At 50.7% G+C, this 20,046-nt stretch overlaps 1 protein-coding gene across 2 annotated transcripts; it reads right to left on the bottom strand.

Annotated features, from left to right (window-relative positions):
* Positions 1 to 6,830: 6,830 nt before the first annotated feature.
* Positions 6,831 to 18,175, bottom strand: TFE3 (transcription factor binding to IGHM enhancer 3). Of its 2 annotated transcripts, none has more exons than XM_045995534.1 (10): positions 17,819 to 18,175; positions 15,389 to 15,502; positions 14,072 to 14,366; positions 13,019 to 13,264; positions 12,832 to 12,936; positions 11,236 to 11,353; positions 10,814 to 10,870; positions 10,566 to 10,641; positions 9,121 to 9,268; positions 6,831 to 8,672 (listed from the first exon to the last, which is right to left on the bottom strand). In XM_045995534.1, the coding sequence occupies exons 1-10, from the start codon at positions 17,932 to 17,934 to the stop codon at positions 8,229 to 8,231; spliced, it is 1,719 nt and encodes a 572-aa protein (XP_045851490.1). In that variant the 5' UTR covers positions 17,935 to 18,175; the 3' UTR covers positions 6,831 to 8,228. The 2 variants fall into 2 exon arrangements, with proteins under 2 accessions (XP_045851490.1, XP_045851491.1); XM_045995535.1 differs by having other exon boundaries at positions 14,072 to 14,310; positions 17,819 to 17,844.
* Between the last annotated feature and the right edge of the window lie 1,871 nt (positions 18,176 to 20,046).

The raw sequence follows: 20,046 nt of genomic DNA on the forward strand, positions 1-20,046 counted from the left end.
AGCCTGCATCCCCCTCTCTTTCTGCCTGCCTCTCTACTTGTGATCTCTCTCTCTCTCTCTCTCTCTCTCTGTGTGTCAAATAAATAAATAAAACCTTTAAAAAAAAATATCACTCCACACAGATAAGTCCCATACAAATTTGTAATTGATTTTCACCAAGATTCTTTTGTTTTCAGAATAATATATTTCATCATTGTATAGTATATATCTTAATATATGATAAATGTTTTTTATTTGTGAGCAAAATGCCTTGATTATATTTGATCTTGGTGCCCATTAAATACCTGTACCTCTTTTTGACGTTGTTTTTAGGCCAGACATAAGGATATCCCATCTACTATTTGGATTCTCAAATCATTTCACAATATATACATATAGGACATAATCATGTTGTATACCTTAAACACACACCCAGCCATCCAGGCATCTCAATTTTCTTAATTCTCATTCTTAACACATTTCTCATTCTTAACACATTTTTTCCCCTGAACATTGTACCACTTGATTTTTTTAGATGCCATATTTGCCTAGAATATTTTTAGTATAAATTTAAGATATTCTTATTTTTACTAACAATGTTTTTAGTAAATATACATAATATATGCTTAATATATATTAAGATCCTATAAATTATAATATTTAATAAAACAGGTGTGCAAAAACATTTATATCATAAATACAACAATCAACCATTACAAAACCAGAAAACTATGTACCCTATTTCCAGACAATGTTGGTGAGAAACAAATATTGAAAAATAATTTTGTGGGGTGCCTGGGTGGCTCAGTTGGTTAAGCATCTGCCCTCAGCTCAGGTCATAATCCCAGGGCCCTGGGATAGAGCCATGCATCAGGCTCCCTGCTCAGTGGAGAGTCTGCTTCTCCCTCTGTCCCTCCCCCTCCTTGTGGTCTCTCTCTCAAATAAATAAATAAAATCTTTTTAAAAAAAGAATAATAAATTTTTTATGAAAGAATTTAATAATAGCAAACTTTAACTATTTTAAGTGAATAATATATAAATGTTTCCTGGTCAATTATTTTTCCTGGTAAAAAATATTGTTTGTTCAGCAAATGTTTGATATTTGATCAGATTTAATTGATGAAAAGTCAAATATATCAATAGACCAAATTTGTATTACTTTCCTAAGTGCTCTTAATACTTAAAAAAAAATCGCACAAGCATGTGTTTGGAATAAAATAGACCTTTCCCTTTTACCTTGAAATACTGTAGATGGCAGGTATAAACAATGAAAAAAACCTGTCAGCTTTCCTCAGGATGAACACTGATCTTCAAAAGAAATTGCAAGTGAGAGACATTTTTTAAATCAAAGTATAGTTAACATACAGTGTTATATTTATTTTGTGTATAACAGTGAATTCAACAAGCCTATACATTATGCAAGGCTCACCATGATAAGATAGTCACCACCTGTCATTATATGTTACTGTAATATTATTGTTTATATTTCCTATGTTATACTTTTCATCTCTGTGATTTATTTCATAACCAGAAGTTTCTACTTCTTAAGAATCCCCTTCACCAGGGCGCCTGGGTGGCTCAATGGGTTAAGCCTCTGCCTTCGGCTCAGGTCATGATCTCAGGGTCCTGGGATTGAGCCCTGCATTGGGCTCATTGCCCAGCAGGGAGCCTGCTTCCCTCCCTCTCTCTGCCTGCCTCTCTGCCTACTTATGATCTCTCTCTGTCAAATAAATAAAATCTTTAAACAAAAAAGAAAAAAAAGAATCCCCTTCACCTATTTTGTCCATTCTCTGCAACCTGTCCACTCCGGCAACTGCCAGTTTGTCAGATTTTTTTCCTTCTATGTCATTAAGCCTGCCCACCTCCCACAGGTTGCATGATTCCTTGGGGCAGTACAAGTTCAGGGTGGAATTCTGTCCTGATGCCAAGTTTTGATATTGTGTGCACCATGGATTGCTTTGCATTGATTTTCATTTTTTTTTTTTCAAATTTGCAGTGCAGGGACGCCTGGGTGGCTCAGTCGGTTAAGCGTCTGCCATGCTCAGGTCATGCTCAGGTCATGATCCTAGGGTCCTGGGATCGAGTCCCACATCAGGCCCTCAGGCTCTCTGCTTGGCAGGGAGCCTGCTTCTCCTTCTGCCTGCTGCTCCCCCTGTTTGTGCTCGCTCTCTCTCTAACAAATTAAATGAATAAAATCTTAAAAAGAAAATTGCAGTGCAATGTTAGTTATCCCTATGTTAACTATACTGGAATTTTTAAAAAATGTTATTTATCTTGGTTACTGATGTTTTTTAGTAGTTTCTTTCTTTCTTTTTTTTTAAGTAGGCTCCTTATCCAGCATGGAGCCCCACACGTGGCTTAAACTCATGACCCTGAGATCAAGACTTGAGCTGAGATCGAGTCAGACACTTAATAGACTGAGCCACCAGGTGCCCCTACTGACTTTTTTGACATCCATTTAAGTTTTGCACCCAGATCCAGTTGGGTCATATTTTTCATTTTTCTGGTCTTAAAATCCTTGCCTTTAAAGAGGGTTTCTAGTCCACTTACACTTTTTGGAGTTACTGACATGGTCAGATTAAGTTCTACCATATTGGTATATATTTTCATTCTCTGTTCCTCCTTTCCCACCTTCTTTTGAGTTAACCAAATGTATTTTAATATTCAATTGTTATTCTTCTATTGGCTTTTCACCTGTCCCTGTTTTCATTATTTTCTTTAGAGGTAGCCTTGATAATTACAAAGTGCATCCTTAACTTATCACAGTGAACTGAAAGTTCATATTGTACCATTTCACATGAAATGCAAAATCCTTGCAATGGTATAGTTTTCCAAATTCTGTCCTTTTTGTCATTGTTATGTATATTACATCTACATACATTGTGAATACCACAATTCTGCTTGAGCCTCTTTTTTTTTTTCTTTAAAGTAAACTCTATGCCCAATGTGCGGCACACACTCAGGACCCTGAGATCAAGAGTCTCATGCTCTACTAACTGAGCCAGTTAGGCATTTCCCAGCTTGATTGTCTCAAGACATGTTTTAAGGATATGTTAGAGAGGATCTACAGTAACCCTTACTCTAGCTAGGGCTGAACTGGCCTACTCTTGAGGCATGGTCTTTCTGGGGTGTTTGTTTCTCATTAGGGGTATTGGATGAGGACTGTCTACTCAGGCTGTCCAAAAGACTTATGTGTCCCTGAACTGTGAGAGTATCCATTTAGTTCACAGAATCCCAGGACTGATCTCTGCTAAACCTCCCAGTGTTTTGTTTTGTTTTACTTTATTTTAAAAGATTTTTAAAAATTTATTTGACAGAGAGACAAAGAGCACAAGTAGGCAGAGTGGCAGGCAGAGGGAGAGGGAGAAGCAGGAGCTCTATCAAGCAGGGAGCCTGATGCAGGGCTCGATCCCAGGACCCTAGGATGATGACCTGAGCCAAAGGGAGTCACTTAACTGACTGAGCCACCCAGGCACCCCACCTCCCAGTGTTTTATTGTGAGCCTGCACAGCCTAGCATTTGGCCAAATACCTACAGCAATGTCTATGTGATTTCTGGAAGTCCACCTCTACAAAGCTTCTTTTTCTCCAGTAGATTGAAATCCCAGCCGCCCTGCAATCTAATCAGTCCCTCCCAGATCAGCTCCATTGCTTTCCTCTGCTTAAGCTCTACTTCCCTACAGGGAGGTCCTGAAAATGACCCAGGTGGAAAGAAGGTACAGTCCAGGCTCACTGCGTGTTTCTCTTCCCTTAGTCATCATGTTCCAACCAGTGGAGCATAGGACAGCAGATAGCCTTGATAAACTTATCCGAAGAATGACGTCAGCTTCTGGGTCTCAGCACCTCCTCGCCTCCAAAAAAAAAAAAAAAAAAAAAAAGCCAGAATTGATATATGGAGACAAACATGATTGAGTTTGCTTAAATATACAGCCAATCTTTCTTTGTCTTGTGTGATCTTGACACTTGAAGAATGCAGGTAAAATATTTTGTAGGATGTCCTTGTCCCAATTCGTTTTTTTCTGCTATTTTCTCATCATTACACAGGGGTTATGGGGTTTTGAGGAAGAATACTATGAACGTGAAATGCTTTCTCATTGTATCACTTCCGGGGATACCTGACAGCAATATGTCTTACAAGTGGTGATGTTAACTCATCTCTTGGTTAAGTTGGGGTCTGTCAGATTTTTCTACTGCAAAGTTACTGTTTTTCACTTTCTATACTCTTGTCTTTTGATACAAGTGACTGAACCCAGCTTGGGTTCAAGAGGAGGAGAATTAAGTTCCAACTCTTTTGGGTGTGTGTGTGGGGGGATCAAGTATTTAATAAAATTTTGGGGGACACCTTGGTGGCTCAGTCAGTTAAGTGGCTGCCTTAAACTCAGGTCATGATCCCAGGGTCCTGGATCAAGCCCCATATCAGGCTCCTGGCTTGGTGGGGAGCCTGCTTCTCCCTCTCCCTCTGCCTGTGTGCCTGCCACTACCTCTACTTGTGCTCACTCACTCACTATCCTTCGTTCTGTGTCAAATAAATAGATAAAAATCTTTTTAAAAAAAATTTTGGAGTGATACTTTAAGGCCTTGCAACTATCCTGTTCACCTTAAAGTTTTGCCCACTAATATTTGCATTTAGTGGATCAGGTCCACAGCAGTTATTACTGTGGTATTTTAACAGTAATTTTCTATTTCCCTCATTCCTTCTATAATTATTATTATTTGGAATTCTTATGGAGTTGTCCAGTAGCCAGCATTTATTTATTCAATCATATCACTGATTTATATAAGTGTGGCATCACAGATATTTCGTTTTGGGGACTATAAACCAGTACTATCATTATTCTTTTGTTGCTTAAGCTGTGCCAGCTTTGGCCATTGGGAGCTTTCAGGATGGCTCTTCTATCCTTAAGACATATTCCTTTTTTTTTTCTTTCTGGTACTTCCTTACTCTGTGGGACTATAGGAGGCTCCAGTCCCATCCTGTACTTCCCTACCCTGGCCTTATGACCAGCCATTTCTCCAGTGATCCCTGGTTCTTTTTACTGGATAGTGTCATGTAGAAACCAAGATCTGGGTACTAAAGATGCTCATCGTTTTTAGAAGAGCAGCTTCTAGCCCTTCTCTGAGGACAAAGCACGAACCTGTCAGAGGAAACCAAAATATGGCGGCTAAGAGCAATGCGATAGGGAGCTGCTAAGATGGTCCCTCAGTGGTCCCCACCTACTGATATTCATGGTCTTTTGTAATCCCCTCCCCTGGAGTAACTTGATTCTAACCAAGAAATGCCTAGCCTTTGAGGAGGTGTCACTTCCTGTGATTACATTACAAGAGACTGCAACTTCCGTTTTGCTAGTTGACTCTCTTGCTGGTTTAACAAAGCAAACCACCATGCATGAGCCGCCTCATGGAAGGAAAAGAACACATGTGAAGGACTGGGAGCTCCCCAGCTGATAGCCAGCGAGGAACTGGGGCCCTCAGTTCAGCAGGCTATAGAGCTGAGGCCTGCCCAAACTCATGGGAGCTCAGACCAGATCCTTCCGTAGTCCCGCTTTCCAGAGGAGTCCTGAATCCTGCCCAATACCTTCCTTGATAGTATCCTCGGGAAAGCCACTGGAATAGAAGACCCAGCTAAGCCAGCCTGGATTCGTGACCCACAAAATCTGGGAGAATGTGAACGTGTGTTTTTTTAGCCACTGAGATTGTGGTAATTTGCTACACAGGAAGAGATAACAGAGTTTCCTTACTTGGATCCTAGAACAGAAAAAAAAAATTTGTGGAAAAAACAGTCAAATCCAAATAAAGCCTGAAAGTTGAGTTCCTGGTACTGTGCCAATGTTATTTTCTTAGCATTGATAAATATGCCATGGTTCTGTAGGATATTCACATCAGAGGATGCTGGTTGATGGGTCCGGGAACGTCAATGCTCTCGCAGCTCTTCCGTAAGCTCAACTTCCTTCAGGATACAAATTTTGAGAAAAACACTTCTGGGCGTTATGTGTTATGTTCACAAAATGAAAAAGAGAACATGGCAGATTCGAGGAGGAGGAAGTCCAGAAAAGGTTATCAGGGAGCCATCAGTCTGGTGCCAGAGGCTCGGCAACCAGGCTTTAGTGGTCAGTGTGATAGGCCAGAAAGGAGTAGGAAGGGTGGCATTCACAATCTGCTGGGGGAGATGCAAGGCCAGGCCTGATGCCCATCCTGGGAGTCAGAGTCTGGTGGAGGAGATCCAAAAATAATATTTTTTCCCCAACTTTCAAGAAGAGTATTTGTGTTTGTTTACCTCCATTTAAATCACCCCCCCAAATGTCAACATTTGTCCCCAAACGGAACTGCTTGCCTGTCCCTCCACCCTTATGGTTTTTGTTTGTGCCCTTTGGACCATCTGGCAGACTTCTACTGCCTGCCAGGAGTTATCCTAATACGCTTCCCTATCGGTTTCCAAAAGTGAGCCTGCAAGAAAATCTTTGCTCCCTCTGCCCTCAGTGATGACATGCTTTGCAGCAGATCTCTCGCTCTCCTAACTTCACCATTTAGCTCTTCGTCCATCTACCAGCTGTGTATCTTCAAGGGGTTAAACTCTAGTTCTCAGCTTCTTCCAACATGGAATGGGACTAAGAAGCGGCACTTTCGTCATAATTAGTCCTTGGATTAAACAATTGGGGAAACACTCATAACAGGAGGGTGCCTGGCAGGTAGTTAAGGACTGATTGCTTTTGCTCACAGGTTATTTTCCTCCAGCCCCTCTAAGTTCTTTAGTCCATCCCACATAAATCTGTTTCTTCCAAGAACCTTCTTCCTCCTGGCCAGACCCGACCATGCTCACTGTACAGTCAAAAGCAAGGATAAGAGACCCTCTGCCAAAGTTAAAAGCGCATCAAACACGCCTAGCATTTATTATTTTAATCACAAACCTACAGACCCCTTAGTACACCCTCCTTGGGCCTTGATCCCAAGTATCTGAAGCTGACAACCTTGGGTGTATGTGGTAGGAAGGGTGGGCATGGGCAGGGAGTGTCTCACAGCTCTGAAATGGGGAGGAGTCCTCCCAAATGGAGAACGGTGTGGATGGAGGCCGGAGATTGGAGGTGACCTAGCTTCTGAGAAATGGGGGGGGGGTCAGTAAAAAAATCAGATAAACAAAAGAGGGGTACATATGCTTTGCAACCCTCCCTCCAAGCCTCTGCTTTGGTGGGGTAGGCTTCCACTTTTCCCTGGGCTTGGGAACTCCCCAGAAAGGCCCTTTCCTTCATCCTGCTCCTCTATAGACTGCAAGAGTGCTGGTTCTGGGAACCTGGACTCAGTACCCCCTAACTCCTGTCACCTCCCTAAACTGCCCTTCAAAGTAGGAGGTGGGACTCTACCCAACAGTGAGGGTCTAGTTCTCCTGATCGAGGTCTGGAATGTAGCCCCACAAGATTTCAAGATCAGCCCTCTTCTCCAAGGGCAAGGTCGGCTCAGAGCCCTACTGGGTTAGGTCCCATTGGTCCCAGGTTAAGGCTGGGGAGCTGAAGTACCACTCGCCCACTCCCTGCAGCGTGGAATGCTCTGATGGGATGTTACTAAGGGACAAGGTCTGTGATCTCCGCATGGCCTGATCTCACGGACTCCTCCGTGCCTGAAATACCTGCGCTCCTGCGCTCCGCTGTGCCTATAGGGAAGGGGCGGGGCCTGGCTCCCGCACAGCCGGAAGGCCGGAACTGCGCTCCCAGGTGAAGGGCTCTCCTCACGTCAGTTCCTTGGCTGGACAGGGCGGGGCTCAGGGGAAAGGGCAGGGCTTAAATCCCCAGGATGAGACCTCTATTATTTTGACTCCATTTCCCTGCCAGGATGGACTAGACTAGTGGTTCCAAGAGAGGGCGAGGGCCAGTATCTTGCTACCTCCTTACCCCAGGAGACCTGGCTAGGAAAGTCCCTAAGCAACGGGAGCCTAGCCCATTCTGCCTCCTTCCCTCACCTGGGCAAGGGCGGGTCCCACGGGGCGGGGCGAGGCTGCAATCTCCAGGGGAATGGCCCGAAGTTACCGCCTTCTCCATGGCTGAAATGCTTCACCGGCTGGTCTGGTGGGGAGGGGGCGGGGCCTCATCTGACTCCTCCTCCTTGCCTGGTTGCAGGGGTGGGACCTCATCACGTCTGCTCTTCCCCCCAACACCTGGGCAGGGCAGTCTCACGGGAGGGGGGGGGGGGAAAGGCGGGGCCTCATCCTGAGGCGTCCTCCTTTCCTGGGTGGGGATGTCCCAGGGGAGGGGTGAGGCCTGATCAGGACTCCTCCTCCATGCTGAAGCTGCTGCGGCGACTGCTGGCCTTGGAGACAGCGGGGGACACCGACGAGAGCAGGGGGTCAGAGGCAGCCCGCAGTGGGGACAGGGCGCCCGACAGTCCCCCCACCACCCCTTCCTCCTCCTCCTCCATCAGAATGTCCTCCAGCCCCAGGTGGAAGGGGTCCCCCAGATCTCCCAGGTGGTCGCTGGGAAAGTGCAGGTCCAGAAGGGCATCCGAGGGTGGCGCTGGGGGCTGCTGATGGGGGGCACTCTGGGCAGAGCCCCCCGCTGCGTGAAATGCTGCTGTGCCTGGCCTGCCCTCCTCCTCAACGTCCAGCTGCTCTGGCTTGAGGCTGTCAGAGGCTGAAGTTGTGGCCAGGGAGAGCAGCCCCGGGGTGGGAGGTACCGGCAGACCGTGGATCTGTGCCTGCAATTCTAGCTCCTGCGAAAAGTAGGGGGTGGGAGACGGGATCAGATGGGGTTCACAGTTCCTCAGAGGCAGAGAAGTCTGATGGTGCCAAGGGCAGGCTGCTGCTCACGGGTTGTGTGACTTGAGGCAAGTTTTGCTTAACGTCGCTGGGCCTCAGAGTCCCACTTTGTAAAACGAGTGGAATAATGGTCCCTGCCTCATGGGATCATAACGAGGGCTACCTTAGCAAATGGAGAAAAGGCTCCTGTCGCCGTGCGCTGCACGAGACAAAGACCATAGACATTAGCCAGTATTCGTCGCTGTTCTCGGTAAGGTTATGATCACTACTTGCATCACTGTCGCGTGAGTTGGGGAAGCCCAGGGATCCCCCAAGTAGGCCAGGAAATCCTGGCCTGATCTTCCTCTGCCTCTGCCTGTAGGGATCCCCCGTCCCCTCTGCCACGGCCTCCTTGTCCCAAACCTGAATTCGGAGCTGCAGACTGCGGTTGGTCTGCTCCAGCGAACGCTGCCGGCTCTCCAGGTCTTTCGAGCGCTGCTGCTCCTTCTGCAACTTGCGGATGTAATCCACAGAGGCTTTCAGGATGGTGCCCTTGTTCCAGCGCATCTCCCTGTAGGACCCAACAGGGAGGAAAGGAGGCAGTGTTGCGTAGGGGGGCTCTCGGGAACTGAGGGGGCAACTGCACCAGCACAGGCCTAGATGGGGAGTTCAGGGGTGGGGCATGCCCTTCCCAGTTGTTCTGGGGGGAAGAGCAGATTCATGCTCCTTGAACATGGAAAACCACTCCCACCTTAGGGCCTCTAGGCCAGCAGTGCCCTCCACCTTGGACACTCTTCCCCAGACACCCAGATGGCTCCTGCCTCACCGCCAATGTTTGCTTGTCAGTCCAGGCCTGCCCTGTGCCCACCCTCCTCACCCTAAGTTTTAACCCTTGCCAACATTCCCCGATCTTCTATTCTTTTTTTTTTTTTTAGATTTTTATTTATTTATTTGACACACAGAGAGAGATCACAAGTAGGCAGAGAGGCAGGCAGAGAGAGAGAGGAGGAAGCAGGCTCCCCGCTGAGCAGAGAGCCCGACGCGGGGCTCGATCCCAGGACCCCGAGACCACGACCCGAGCCGAAGGCAGCAGCCCAACCCACTGAGCCACCCAGGCGCCCCCTCTATTCTTTTTCTAAAGTCACCTCTACAACCAACATGGGGCTTGAACTCACAAACCTGAGGTCAAGAGTCACACACTGGGGAGCCTGGGTAGCTCAGATGGCTAAGCGTTTGCCTTTGGCTCAGTCACAATCTTCAGTTCCCTTACATCAGTCCCGCATCTGGCTCCCTGCTCAGCAGGGAGTCTGCTTCTCCCTCTCCCCCTGCTTGTGCTCCCTCTCTCTCTCATATGAATAAATAAAATCTTTAAAAAAAAAAAGAGGCACACACTCTACTGAGCCAGCCTGGCATGCCCCCATCTTCTCTTTATTTTTCTCCACAACACTCCTCTGTAACTGCCCAGATTTTATTTATTTATCTTGTTTATGGTCTGTCTGCCTCCACTAAAGTATCAGTTCCAGGAGTTCAGGGATCTTTGTCTGTTTTGTCCCTCTGATATCCTCAAGGCCTAGCACAGTCCCTGACCCAAAGCAGCTCGATGTGTCCCTTGAATGAATAATTAGTACTAAATGAACCCAAAATGAGTGCCTATGTCAGATGGGGACCAGATGAGGCACACAGACTGCAATGTTATGCACTCAATTGTAGGTTAGGGGCTACAAGGGGCTACGCCCCTATGCACGGTCCTGAAAGCTGCACCAGGAGCAGAAATGCCAGGTGCTTCCCACCCAGGAACAGCTTTAGGGGAACAGGGCCCTCATCCCACTTTCTGCCAGCCCAAGGCCCTCCCCCCATCCTAGACTCACGGGTCACTGGACTTTGGGATGAGGGTACCCAGCTCCTTGATCCTGTCGTTAATGTTGAATCGCCGGCGACGCTCAACTTTGGGCGTGGGGTGGGGAGAAGAGTGGGAAAGCTGTCAACAGGCTGAGGAGGGAGAAGGAGCTGGGGATGGGGAGGCTGTTGCGGGGACAGGCCCCCCTCAAGGAAGGCTAAGGCGGGGAGCGAGGCAGGGCTGGAGAGCATGCTGGCAAGGGCACGGGAGCCCACTCACTTAGATTGTGATTGTCTTTCTTCTGTCGTTCCTTCAAAAGGGCCTTGGCCTCAGTCTCTGGAAGAGAGGTGGGGGCGGCGGGTAGTTAGGACCTCTGGATGTGGGAAAGACAGAGGGCAGCACGTACGGCTGGCTGCCGGGGGTAGGAGCTAGTGGGTGGAGGCAGGGAAGTGACTTTTTGTTTTTTAAAGTGCCACTTTCATGAGTTTTTTTTAAAAGAGCCCTGGTGACTGGTCATTTGTTAAACCCAAGACAAGAGGAAATGGGGTGAAAGCAAGCCCATAGGCCGTGTGGAAGGAGAGGGCAAACAGCCCCTTTCTGTCTGCTTAAGCCCCTTCCCCCAGCATCAGGCCCACCTGGTTGACAAAGGGCTCACCCCAGGGTCCAGAATGGGCGCCTGGGGCCAAGACCCTGGCCCTTACCAGAGATCTCCCGTTTGATGTTGGGCAGCTCAGCCGGGCAGGAGTTGCTGACAGTGATGGCTGGTGTGGCCACGCCCTGACTACTGTACACATCAAGCAGATTCCCTGACACAGGCAGCTGGGGGCAGGGAGGGCAGAGAGACGACGGCTCGGACCAGCCCCAGGCTTGGCCCCCTTCTCAGAACCTGGCCCCCACCCTTCCACACGCTCCACAGATGCCCTAACACAAGGACTGGCTGGCTCAACACAGGGACCCTGCCCTCTCATTCAAGGGAAATCTGCGGGGCGACTCAGTGGGGAGGACAGGATGACGTGGACCCACCCAGCTTGGTCAGGGGACCGGAGTCTGCTGGACCCTTTTTTCTTGTGCCCCTGCGTGCCCCCAAATACCTCAGCAACCTAGGAGGCCCCTCTCCCCAACTCTGGGGTTGGCCTTGATTAGTGCTGGAAAACCACTTCTTCTCAGGTCTTTGTCGGCTACGATGCAACCTTCCAGCACGTCAGCCCCTCCTAGCACAGCGTTCCAAGTCGGCATTCTTGGAACACTCCAGCTCAATGTTCTCAGACCTTGGGAAATTGTCATGGTAACATTCTATCCAAAATCTGGCCTTTCAGAGAGTTCCAGCCCAATCTCTAGCCTTCTGCCGTGGCTGTTGTGTTGCACCACCTTATCATGTACAAGGTCATGCACGGAGCTCCTGACTTCTAGTATCTTCCTACGCATTCTGATCTCTCTGGATTTCTTGTCCAGCTGTTCAACGAGCACTGTTCTTGTGCCAGCCTTGATTTTTTTGTTCTCTTTCCTTCACCCTCTCCTGGATCTACTCCATGGCAACACACTAAACCCTGAGTAATTAATCCCACCTCTTAACGAGTTATCATCTCTTGAAACCCCTGCTAGTCTGCTGGATCCACGTAATATAAGGTCCCAGTCCCTAGCTGTGTCCAAATCAATAAAAAGTTCTGATAAGCTGGTGCCATATTTATACACGCTTCTGTCCCTTTGGTGTGTTGAAAGAAAACAAAGCCACAGCCCCCTTGGTATGTCCCAAAGCAAGTTATAGGACTCCTGGAATGTTCCAGAGCCAGAATGGTATAATTTATTGGCATATTCCTTGCTCTAGAGAGTTTTACCCACTCTCCACAAGGATCCAGCCTCTTGGCATGCATGGTTCACTGAAAGAGATGTTGTACTTTCCGATCACCCCGAGGTTCAGCCATACCGGGTTTTTAAGACTTTTGATATGTTCCAATCGCTACATGGTCTGGCTATATCCCAATGAACTGAATCTCTTGCTACAAGAGTCCCATTCTTCAGTCCCTCCCACACTGCAGCTTGACTGCCTGGGTATGCCCTGATTACCTCCCCAGAGTCCCTGCCCTTGTATCTCTCAGAATCCACCAGGTCAACCTCTCCACACAGCCTAACACAAGGTACCAGGGCCCTGGTGTGCTCTCTTCTCATCCCTACGGCCTCCTTCGCTATCTTCGTACAATCCAAAGTAAGGGTCTTATATACACAGCCAGCCTGGGTGTCATGTCAGGGACAGAGGGATGCGACTAAGCGTCAGCCAGCCTCCCATCTCAGGGCCTCACCGTGCTGGGGAGCTGCAGCCCTGCGGTGCCTCCGGGTAGATAGCTGAGCATCTCATCGTTGTAACTGGATTCCAGGCTGATGATCTCATCAATGACATCGTCAATCTGGGGGAAGAAAGGAATACAGACGAGGGTTAGAGGAAGCTGGACGACGGGGAGTGTGGTAAGGTTGTCTGCAGCTACTGACCTCCTTCTCTGAGCTGGACCCAATGGTGAGGAGCGCCATGGGGCTATTGGGGGCGCTGCCTGTGGGGCCGGCAGCATGGGCAGCCTCGGGCGCTGGGAGCGGCTGGGCGCTAGCAGCTCCCGTTGGTGGCGTGAGTGCCTGGGAAGCCAGCTTGGGGCCGAGTGTGGTGGACAGGTACTGTTTCACCTGCTGCCGGCGTGCCTGCTGGAGGTGGTAGCGTGTCGGGTTCTCTAGGTGGGTCTGCACCTGTGGGAAGGGGGCGAGGAGGGGTGGAAGGGGACAAGGTAGGATGGGCTGACTCTGCGCCCCAGGCTGACCCTCAGAGGTCACCTGTTTCTAGACTCAGGCCAGCAAACCCGGTCCAGAATCAGAAACCCCTCCTACCTCCCCAAATACTGGGAAGTCTCCCCCAGGGACCCAAACTCTTTCTCAGAAATCCCTCACAGCCCCCAAGAGCCACCATGGCTGACAGAATCCCTCAGTTTCTGGGGCACCCTGGCACAGGTCCCAAGATTCCCTCTCCAGTCTCTGACATCACCTAGGAGACCTAGAAGCCACACATGGCTTCCCAAGTCACTCCAATGGCCAAACTCCTAATGTATGACGTACACAGGAAGCTCTTCCTACAAATTTCTTCCCGGGGTTACTTCACAGGAGGCCCTAGGGCCCACTCGAGGCACTTAAAACCTTCCAGGGCCCACCTAGAACCCCTCACGGCTGCACGAGAATGCCTCGGAACCCCTAAATGTAATGGGACACTAACACAGCCTATTTGAACAGTAACTGGGACCTTCCTGAGAGCCCCTAGGACCTTGGCCCAAAAGCTACCACGACCACTCCTCAGTCACTGATAACCCTCCCAGGGCCCACCTAGAACCCCTCACGGCTGCACGAGAATGCCTCGGAACCCCTAAATGTAATGGGACACTAACACAGCCTATTTGAACAGTAACTGGGACCTTCCTGAGAGCCCCTAGGACCTCGGCCCAAAAGCTACCACAACCACTCCTCAGTCACTGATATCCCTCCCAGGGCCTCCGGATGTCACCTTACCTTGAGCACCTCCCTGGGCACCTGAGCAGGGGGAGGACGGCCCAATGTGTGGCCCCCTGCAGAGACGCCCACAACTGAGATGGCAGGAGAGGCAGGGGCAGGGCTGGGGAAGGAAGAGGCTGCGGCCTGTTCCCGTCGCTCACGCCTCTCCTGCTCCTGGGCCTGGGCCCGCATGAGCTGCTGCCGCAGCAAGACCCGCGATGAAGAAGAGGACGACATGGCAGGGGTCCTGGAGCCCCCTGCAGAAGACGATGCAGAGAGTGGAGCTGGGGTGGCTTGCAGTGATATTGGGAGGCTGTGGAATGGGAAATACGGGGCCATAGGTAAGCTAAAAGTCTCGTCCTGAGCCTAAGGAGTCATCATGGGAAGAAGCAGATGCTGGAATTAGGCCTGTTTTCTGCCTTCAGGGGCCACAACATGGAGGGGGACACCCAGAAAGCACACCTGCTCAGGGCTCTCTGGGTTCACAGTCTGACGGGGGAGACACTGGGGCCAGGCCGAGTCCCAGCCCTTAGAGGTCACAGTCTGGTTGGGGGGAAGGTTTAGCCTTCGATCCTTATGGTGAAGGCTGGATCTGCGCCTGTTCAAACACTGAGGAGAGATACCATTGCTAGGCTGTGAGAGAGGGGGTCCATCCCATTTAAAGGAGAGCAGAAGGATGCCAAATGGGGGCCATGGCAGTAGGTTAGGGTACAGAGGGCTCTTAAAGCTCTGTTTGGGGCTGAGGATGCTCAGCTCCTGGTTGTGGGCATCTGGCTACAGGGGCAAGCAAAGGGCCTTCCTCGGCCCCAGCCTGGGCCTCTAGACCCAGGAGCTAGGCAGTCTTGAAAATCTCAGAGATTTCACAATCCTCTCTTCCTGCCCCTCTTCCAGGTCCCCTCCCCTCTCTTAGAGCCCAGGCCGATGACTCAGCACATTTAGACTTCCAAGCTGGGGGAAAGAAGAGACCAGCAGGGGTTCCTCAAGGGCTGGTGGGGGTGAGTTTGTTGAGTGGGGAAAGGGGTGAGCAGGGATTGTGGGTACAGCTCCGCCCACCTGGCGGCTGGGGACCCGCAGGCCAACCAAGGCTTCCAGCAATATTTGTGTATGAATGGGTGTTCGGGTTGGGAGGAGGGAGGCAGGGGAGGTCTGGTTCAAGCTAATGGAATCCCAGCGTGGCCACCTGCTTTCCTGTGCGAAGTACGCTTTCAGGCCCTTAATTTTATCTTCTGGAAAATGCCCTCTGCCGAAAGGGTTGCCCTGGCACTGAGGGCCTCTGCCTGTCAAGAGGGGATGGAGGGGCCTGAGGAATTGGGAGGGGAGTCAGAGGAGACAGACCTTGAGCGTAGGGGTAGGGGCTGGCTTTTGAGCTCGTAGAAGCTGTCCGGATCGAGGACGCTTTCTAATTCGATGTCAGCAACAATCCCAGATTCCGGAAGCAAAGAGTTGAGGCTGAGGGTGGAAGGGAGGGAAGGGTGATGGTCAGTGAGTATATGGAGACCTCACTCCCCTCCAAGAAAGAGTGGGCGGTGGGAAGGAGAGAGACACACATCAGGGGAGAGGGGAACAGAGCGCAGGCTGCAGAAGAGGCTACTCCTTGGGCACCACCATCGGGAATTCCCAGGTCTTCCTCTCTCCCCACACCCCTCTTCCTTCCCCACTTGCTTTTGCTGTTACCCATAGTCCCTTAGGATTCAAAATAGTAACAGTGCCTGGATCCCAACTCCTCACTCTAACACAATCATGTGTAATGACCTGGGTTGGAGGGAAAAGAGAAGCAAAGAATTTAGGAAGGACAATTCACTTTGCAGGAGTCCTGACCTTGCATTCAGAGTTGTTCCAGCCCCCACACCCGCTCCTGGGGTCCTGGCAGCTCAGTGTGAGCCCACGTTGGTCTACACACTTCCAGCACTGTGGGGGCACCCTTCAGCACAACAATCCATTGTAACACAAACTGAATGCATCACAAAGAACTGGGGTCAACGATTCACTGGACGGAAGGATCCACCATTTTTGCAAATAAGTCCCCCCCCCCGCCAGAGTTCAGGGGAAACCAATACACACCCCAAATACAAAATGGAAATATCAAGGGCTCCCCTCATTCCGGTAATTTGGATTTAAAAGAGGGAGTGCTGGGGTGGGTGATCCGTTTCCGCAAGCATTCTTTTCTTGGCGGGAGGAGCCTGTCCAGCACTCTCCTGGTTTTTTTGTGACAGTGCGCGCGCGCGCACACACACACCCCTACCTCTAAAACCAACATCCACTGACACAAAATAAAAAGCTGTACACTCCTCCCTTTCAACTACTCCCACTACTGGGATGAGCCAGGTTGTTTCGAAGGCGTCAGAAAATGGGCAAGCATTGGGTGCAAAGGCTCTCACCCAGTCCTCCAGGCCAGGGGCAAGACCCTCGTGTGTAGGGAGCATTCACATGCACGTGAATGGATATGCATCCTGAATGGAGTCAAAGACTTAGAATCCTGAAACACTGTGGGTGACTTCGCTTAACAAGAACTCTCACCCGGCTCCAAGGATCTGTCTTCTTCCTTTCCTCACCCTCAGATGGGGACCTAAAACCACCCAGGAAGTCGAGAAGAGGAAGCTTGGGGAGCTGCTGGGCTCAGCACAATCCCAGTAAGGAAGCAGGCAAAGCCCCATCCCTGCTCACACACCCATTGCACAGAAGTTTGAAGAGACCAGCACTGGGGTGGGCAGGGTGAGGACAGAGTGGGCTGGGGCTTACAAGCCTGCTGATCGAAGTGAGAATGTGAAGAGGCCACAGAGGACCCACCCAGGCAGGGATGGTGAACCTGGCCCTCATTCAGCTTTAGGGACAGATTCGAGATGATTGATTTCCAGGGTCTGACTGTCTGAGTGGGAGGGGGAGAAAAAGAATCCAGGCACGCGCAGAGGGTGAGCCAGGCTGGCTGAGGTGCTAGGATGGGTGGCAGCAGGAATGAAACCCTCCTCTGGGTTCCCAAGTAAGGTCTGAGGCCTTCTCCGAGCTAAGAAGTAGGACCATCTCTGTTGCCTCTGCCTCACTGTCTCCCATTCAAGCCCCTGTGGGGGTGTGGGAAGAGGGCTTTTCCACTATCCCTGGGATCTGACCCAGCTGGGTGGGCGGACAAGGGTAAAGTCATTATTCTGGTCAAGCCTTGATGAATGTTGTTTCTCTTGCTCACACACACACACACACACACACACACACACACACACACAGCTGGTCCCACGTAGCATATCTGAGATACCCCCAAATCCCTCCAGATTCCTGTTACCCCCAAACGTAGTCAAGCAACTGGCCACTGGGAATCGTCCAGCTTCCAAGACAGCACTTCTATCTCCCAGGACCCCTTCTCTGACACTGAGGGGAAAAGTCCCTTCAGATCAGTGCCTTGCCTACAGAGTACCCCCTCAAATTCATTCCCCTCACGCCTAACTCAAGGACCCCAAATTCAGCCCCAGTCCCCCAAGTTCAGTTGCCCCAGACCAGGCTCTGGACACAACAGAATCTTCCCCCTCTAAACCCAGTCAAGAACCCCCCAAATTGGAACCAGGCCTCCCTTAAGGCACTTCCATGACTTCTTTAAGCCTCAGTCCAAGCAGGCCACCGGCGGATTCCTTAGGTACCCTCCCAAGACCGGCGCCCCGACGTCCTCCAAGCCTAGGCCGAGGGCCTGCAATCCCAGGCCCGGGCTCCCGTTGTCCCCCCTCCCAGATCAGGCCCCCCAGGAACCCCAGTCGGCACTACCGGTCCCAGGCGGCCCCGCACCTGAGCAGCTGGGCCGAGTCGGCTGGCCTGCGCTCCTCCAACAGCACGAACACGGCTCGAGGGCCTTCCGCGCTGGTCTCTACGCCGTCCCGAGCTGGCTCGGCTGCATGAGACATGACGCCCGGCCCCGGGCGAGCCCTGCCAGGCCGGTCGGGCCCCGGCCCGGTCCCCCTAACAAAATAAGAGTCCCCCTCCCCCCCCGTTCGCCACCTCCTCCGCTAAGCCATGGAGGGAGCTCTGCGCGGGCGGGCGCCGTCGGGACGATGGGATGGGCCGTGAGTCATCCCCCGCCCTGAACGGACCAACACCCCCCCCCCCAACCTAACCCCGGACGACCGCCCTCCTCCCCCTCGTCCTCTTCCCCCTCCTCCCTGGGCTGGGGAAACTCCACAGGAAGTGACCGCACGGAGGATGGACGGGTCGCCGGGCCACCCCTCTGAGTGAGGCGGCCAATCATCGAGGGGCGGCTCGAGGGCCCGCCCTAAGCTACGCCTCCGACACAGAGGCAAAACTAGATTCGGCCGGCCCTCATTCCGAGAAGGACGCATCTAGGCCACGCCCTCAGAGACAGTGACCAATCAGCAAGACATACTTTGATTAAGCCACGCCCCCTCGCAGGGGATCCCTCCGCAGGATTTTTTTAAGCCGTTCCTTGAGTCCTCTGCGCCTGCGCACCGATGGCCTGTCAGCACGCAGAGGGTCTCCAGGCCACGCTTCTAGCAGCAGGACCGCGCCCCCTCTTGGCCGATATTTGTAATGACAGCTCCCTAGATCGCGAGGCAACCTCCATCCAGCCGTGCCCCCTCAGCCTAAGCCTTAACTGGGAGGCCTAGGCAGCTAAGTTCCCCAGAGGTGCGCACCAGAAACCCCGCCCTTTCGGTACCCATAAACTAACTGCCCAGCTGGTCTTCCCGGGAGCATTCCGCCTACTCTGTGTCACCTAGAGCAGTTGCTGTACTAGGTCGTTGTACTACATAGTGAGTGCTTAATAAATCCCTGACAGATGAATGAATGAGTGAAAGGATGGAAATCTGGTCCCTTTGGTGAATAACTTCTAGAATAATAAAGATCCGGGTTTGGATTTGAGCAAGGGACTGCCCCTCTCCGATTCTCAGCTTTCCTGGCCTGTCAGATGGGGGACATAATTACCTGTCTGGCAGGATTGTTATGAGGATTAGAGATAAGTTATGAAAAGTGCTAGCAGGTTGTTTGGCATGCAATCAGCTCTCCAAAACTTGATTCACTCATTTGTGCTCTGCTTGAACAAATATTTATTGAACTCCTCTGTGTTCCAGATACAGGCAAGCTGGCTCACACACAGCAGAGGATGCCCCAGCCATACACAGTCAGCTCAAAGAACATCTGGACCGGCACCCTTCCCTTCCTCTTTCCGAACATCCCAAGACCCTTCCCAGTTGTTGGACCTCAGATAACTTCACTGAGTTCTCAATCGTCTTGCGCATTACCGTATTGGCCCAGGACGTTGGCTTAGTAAACATGCACATCCCCACATGCTCGCACAACACCAGCCCCATTATCCACATAATAAATATGACAATTAGCTCCCAAATTAATCTTTTTTAAAAAAAGATTTATTTATTTATTTCAGAGAGAGCACATGCGTGGGGCAGAGGGAGAGGGAGAGAGAGTCTCAGCTGGTCCTGGGGCTTGATCTCAGGAACCTGAGATCACGACCTGAGCCCAAACCAAGAGTCTGGTGCTTAACTGACTGTGCCACCCAGGCCCGCCCCCTCCATTAATCTTAAAAAAAAAAATCAACACATTACCAATAAAAATTCCAAAATGGGGGGCGCCTGGGTGGCTCAGCGGGTTAAGGCCTCTGCCTTCGGCTCAGGTCATGATCCCAGGGTCCTAGGATCGAGCCCTGCATCGGGCTCTCTGCTCCGCGGGGAGCCTGCTTCCTCCTCTCTCTCTGCCTGCCTCTCTGCCTAGTTGTGATTTCTGTCAAATAAATAAAATATTTAAAAAAAAAATTCCAAAATGGAACTGGTAGACCTGTTGTTAAAATTCTTATGGTGCCTTAAATATGTAAGAATATCTAATTTGAGGGGCGCCTGGGTGGCTCAGATGTTTAAAGGTCTGCCTTCCCCTCCAGTCATGATCCCAGCATATTGATATGGAGTCTCAACGGGGAGTTTGCTTCTCCATCTCCCCCTGCTCATGCTCTCTCTCTGTGTATCTCTCTATCTCAAATAAATAAATAAAAT

This window comes from Meles meles, chromosome X, assembly GCF_922984935.1.
Source record: "Meles meles chromosome X, mMelMel3.1 paternal haplotype, whole genome shotgun sequence".
NCBI lineage: Eukaryota > Metazoa > Chordata > Mammalia > Carnivora > Mustelidae > Meles > Meles meles.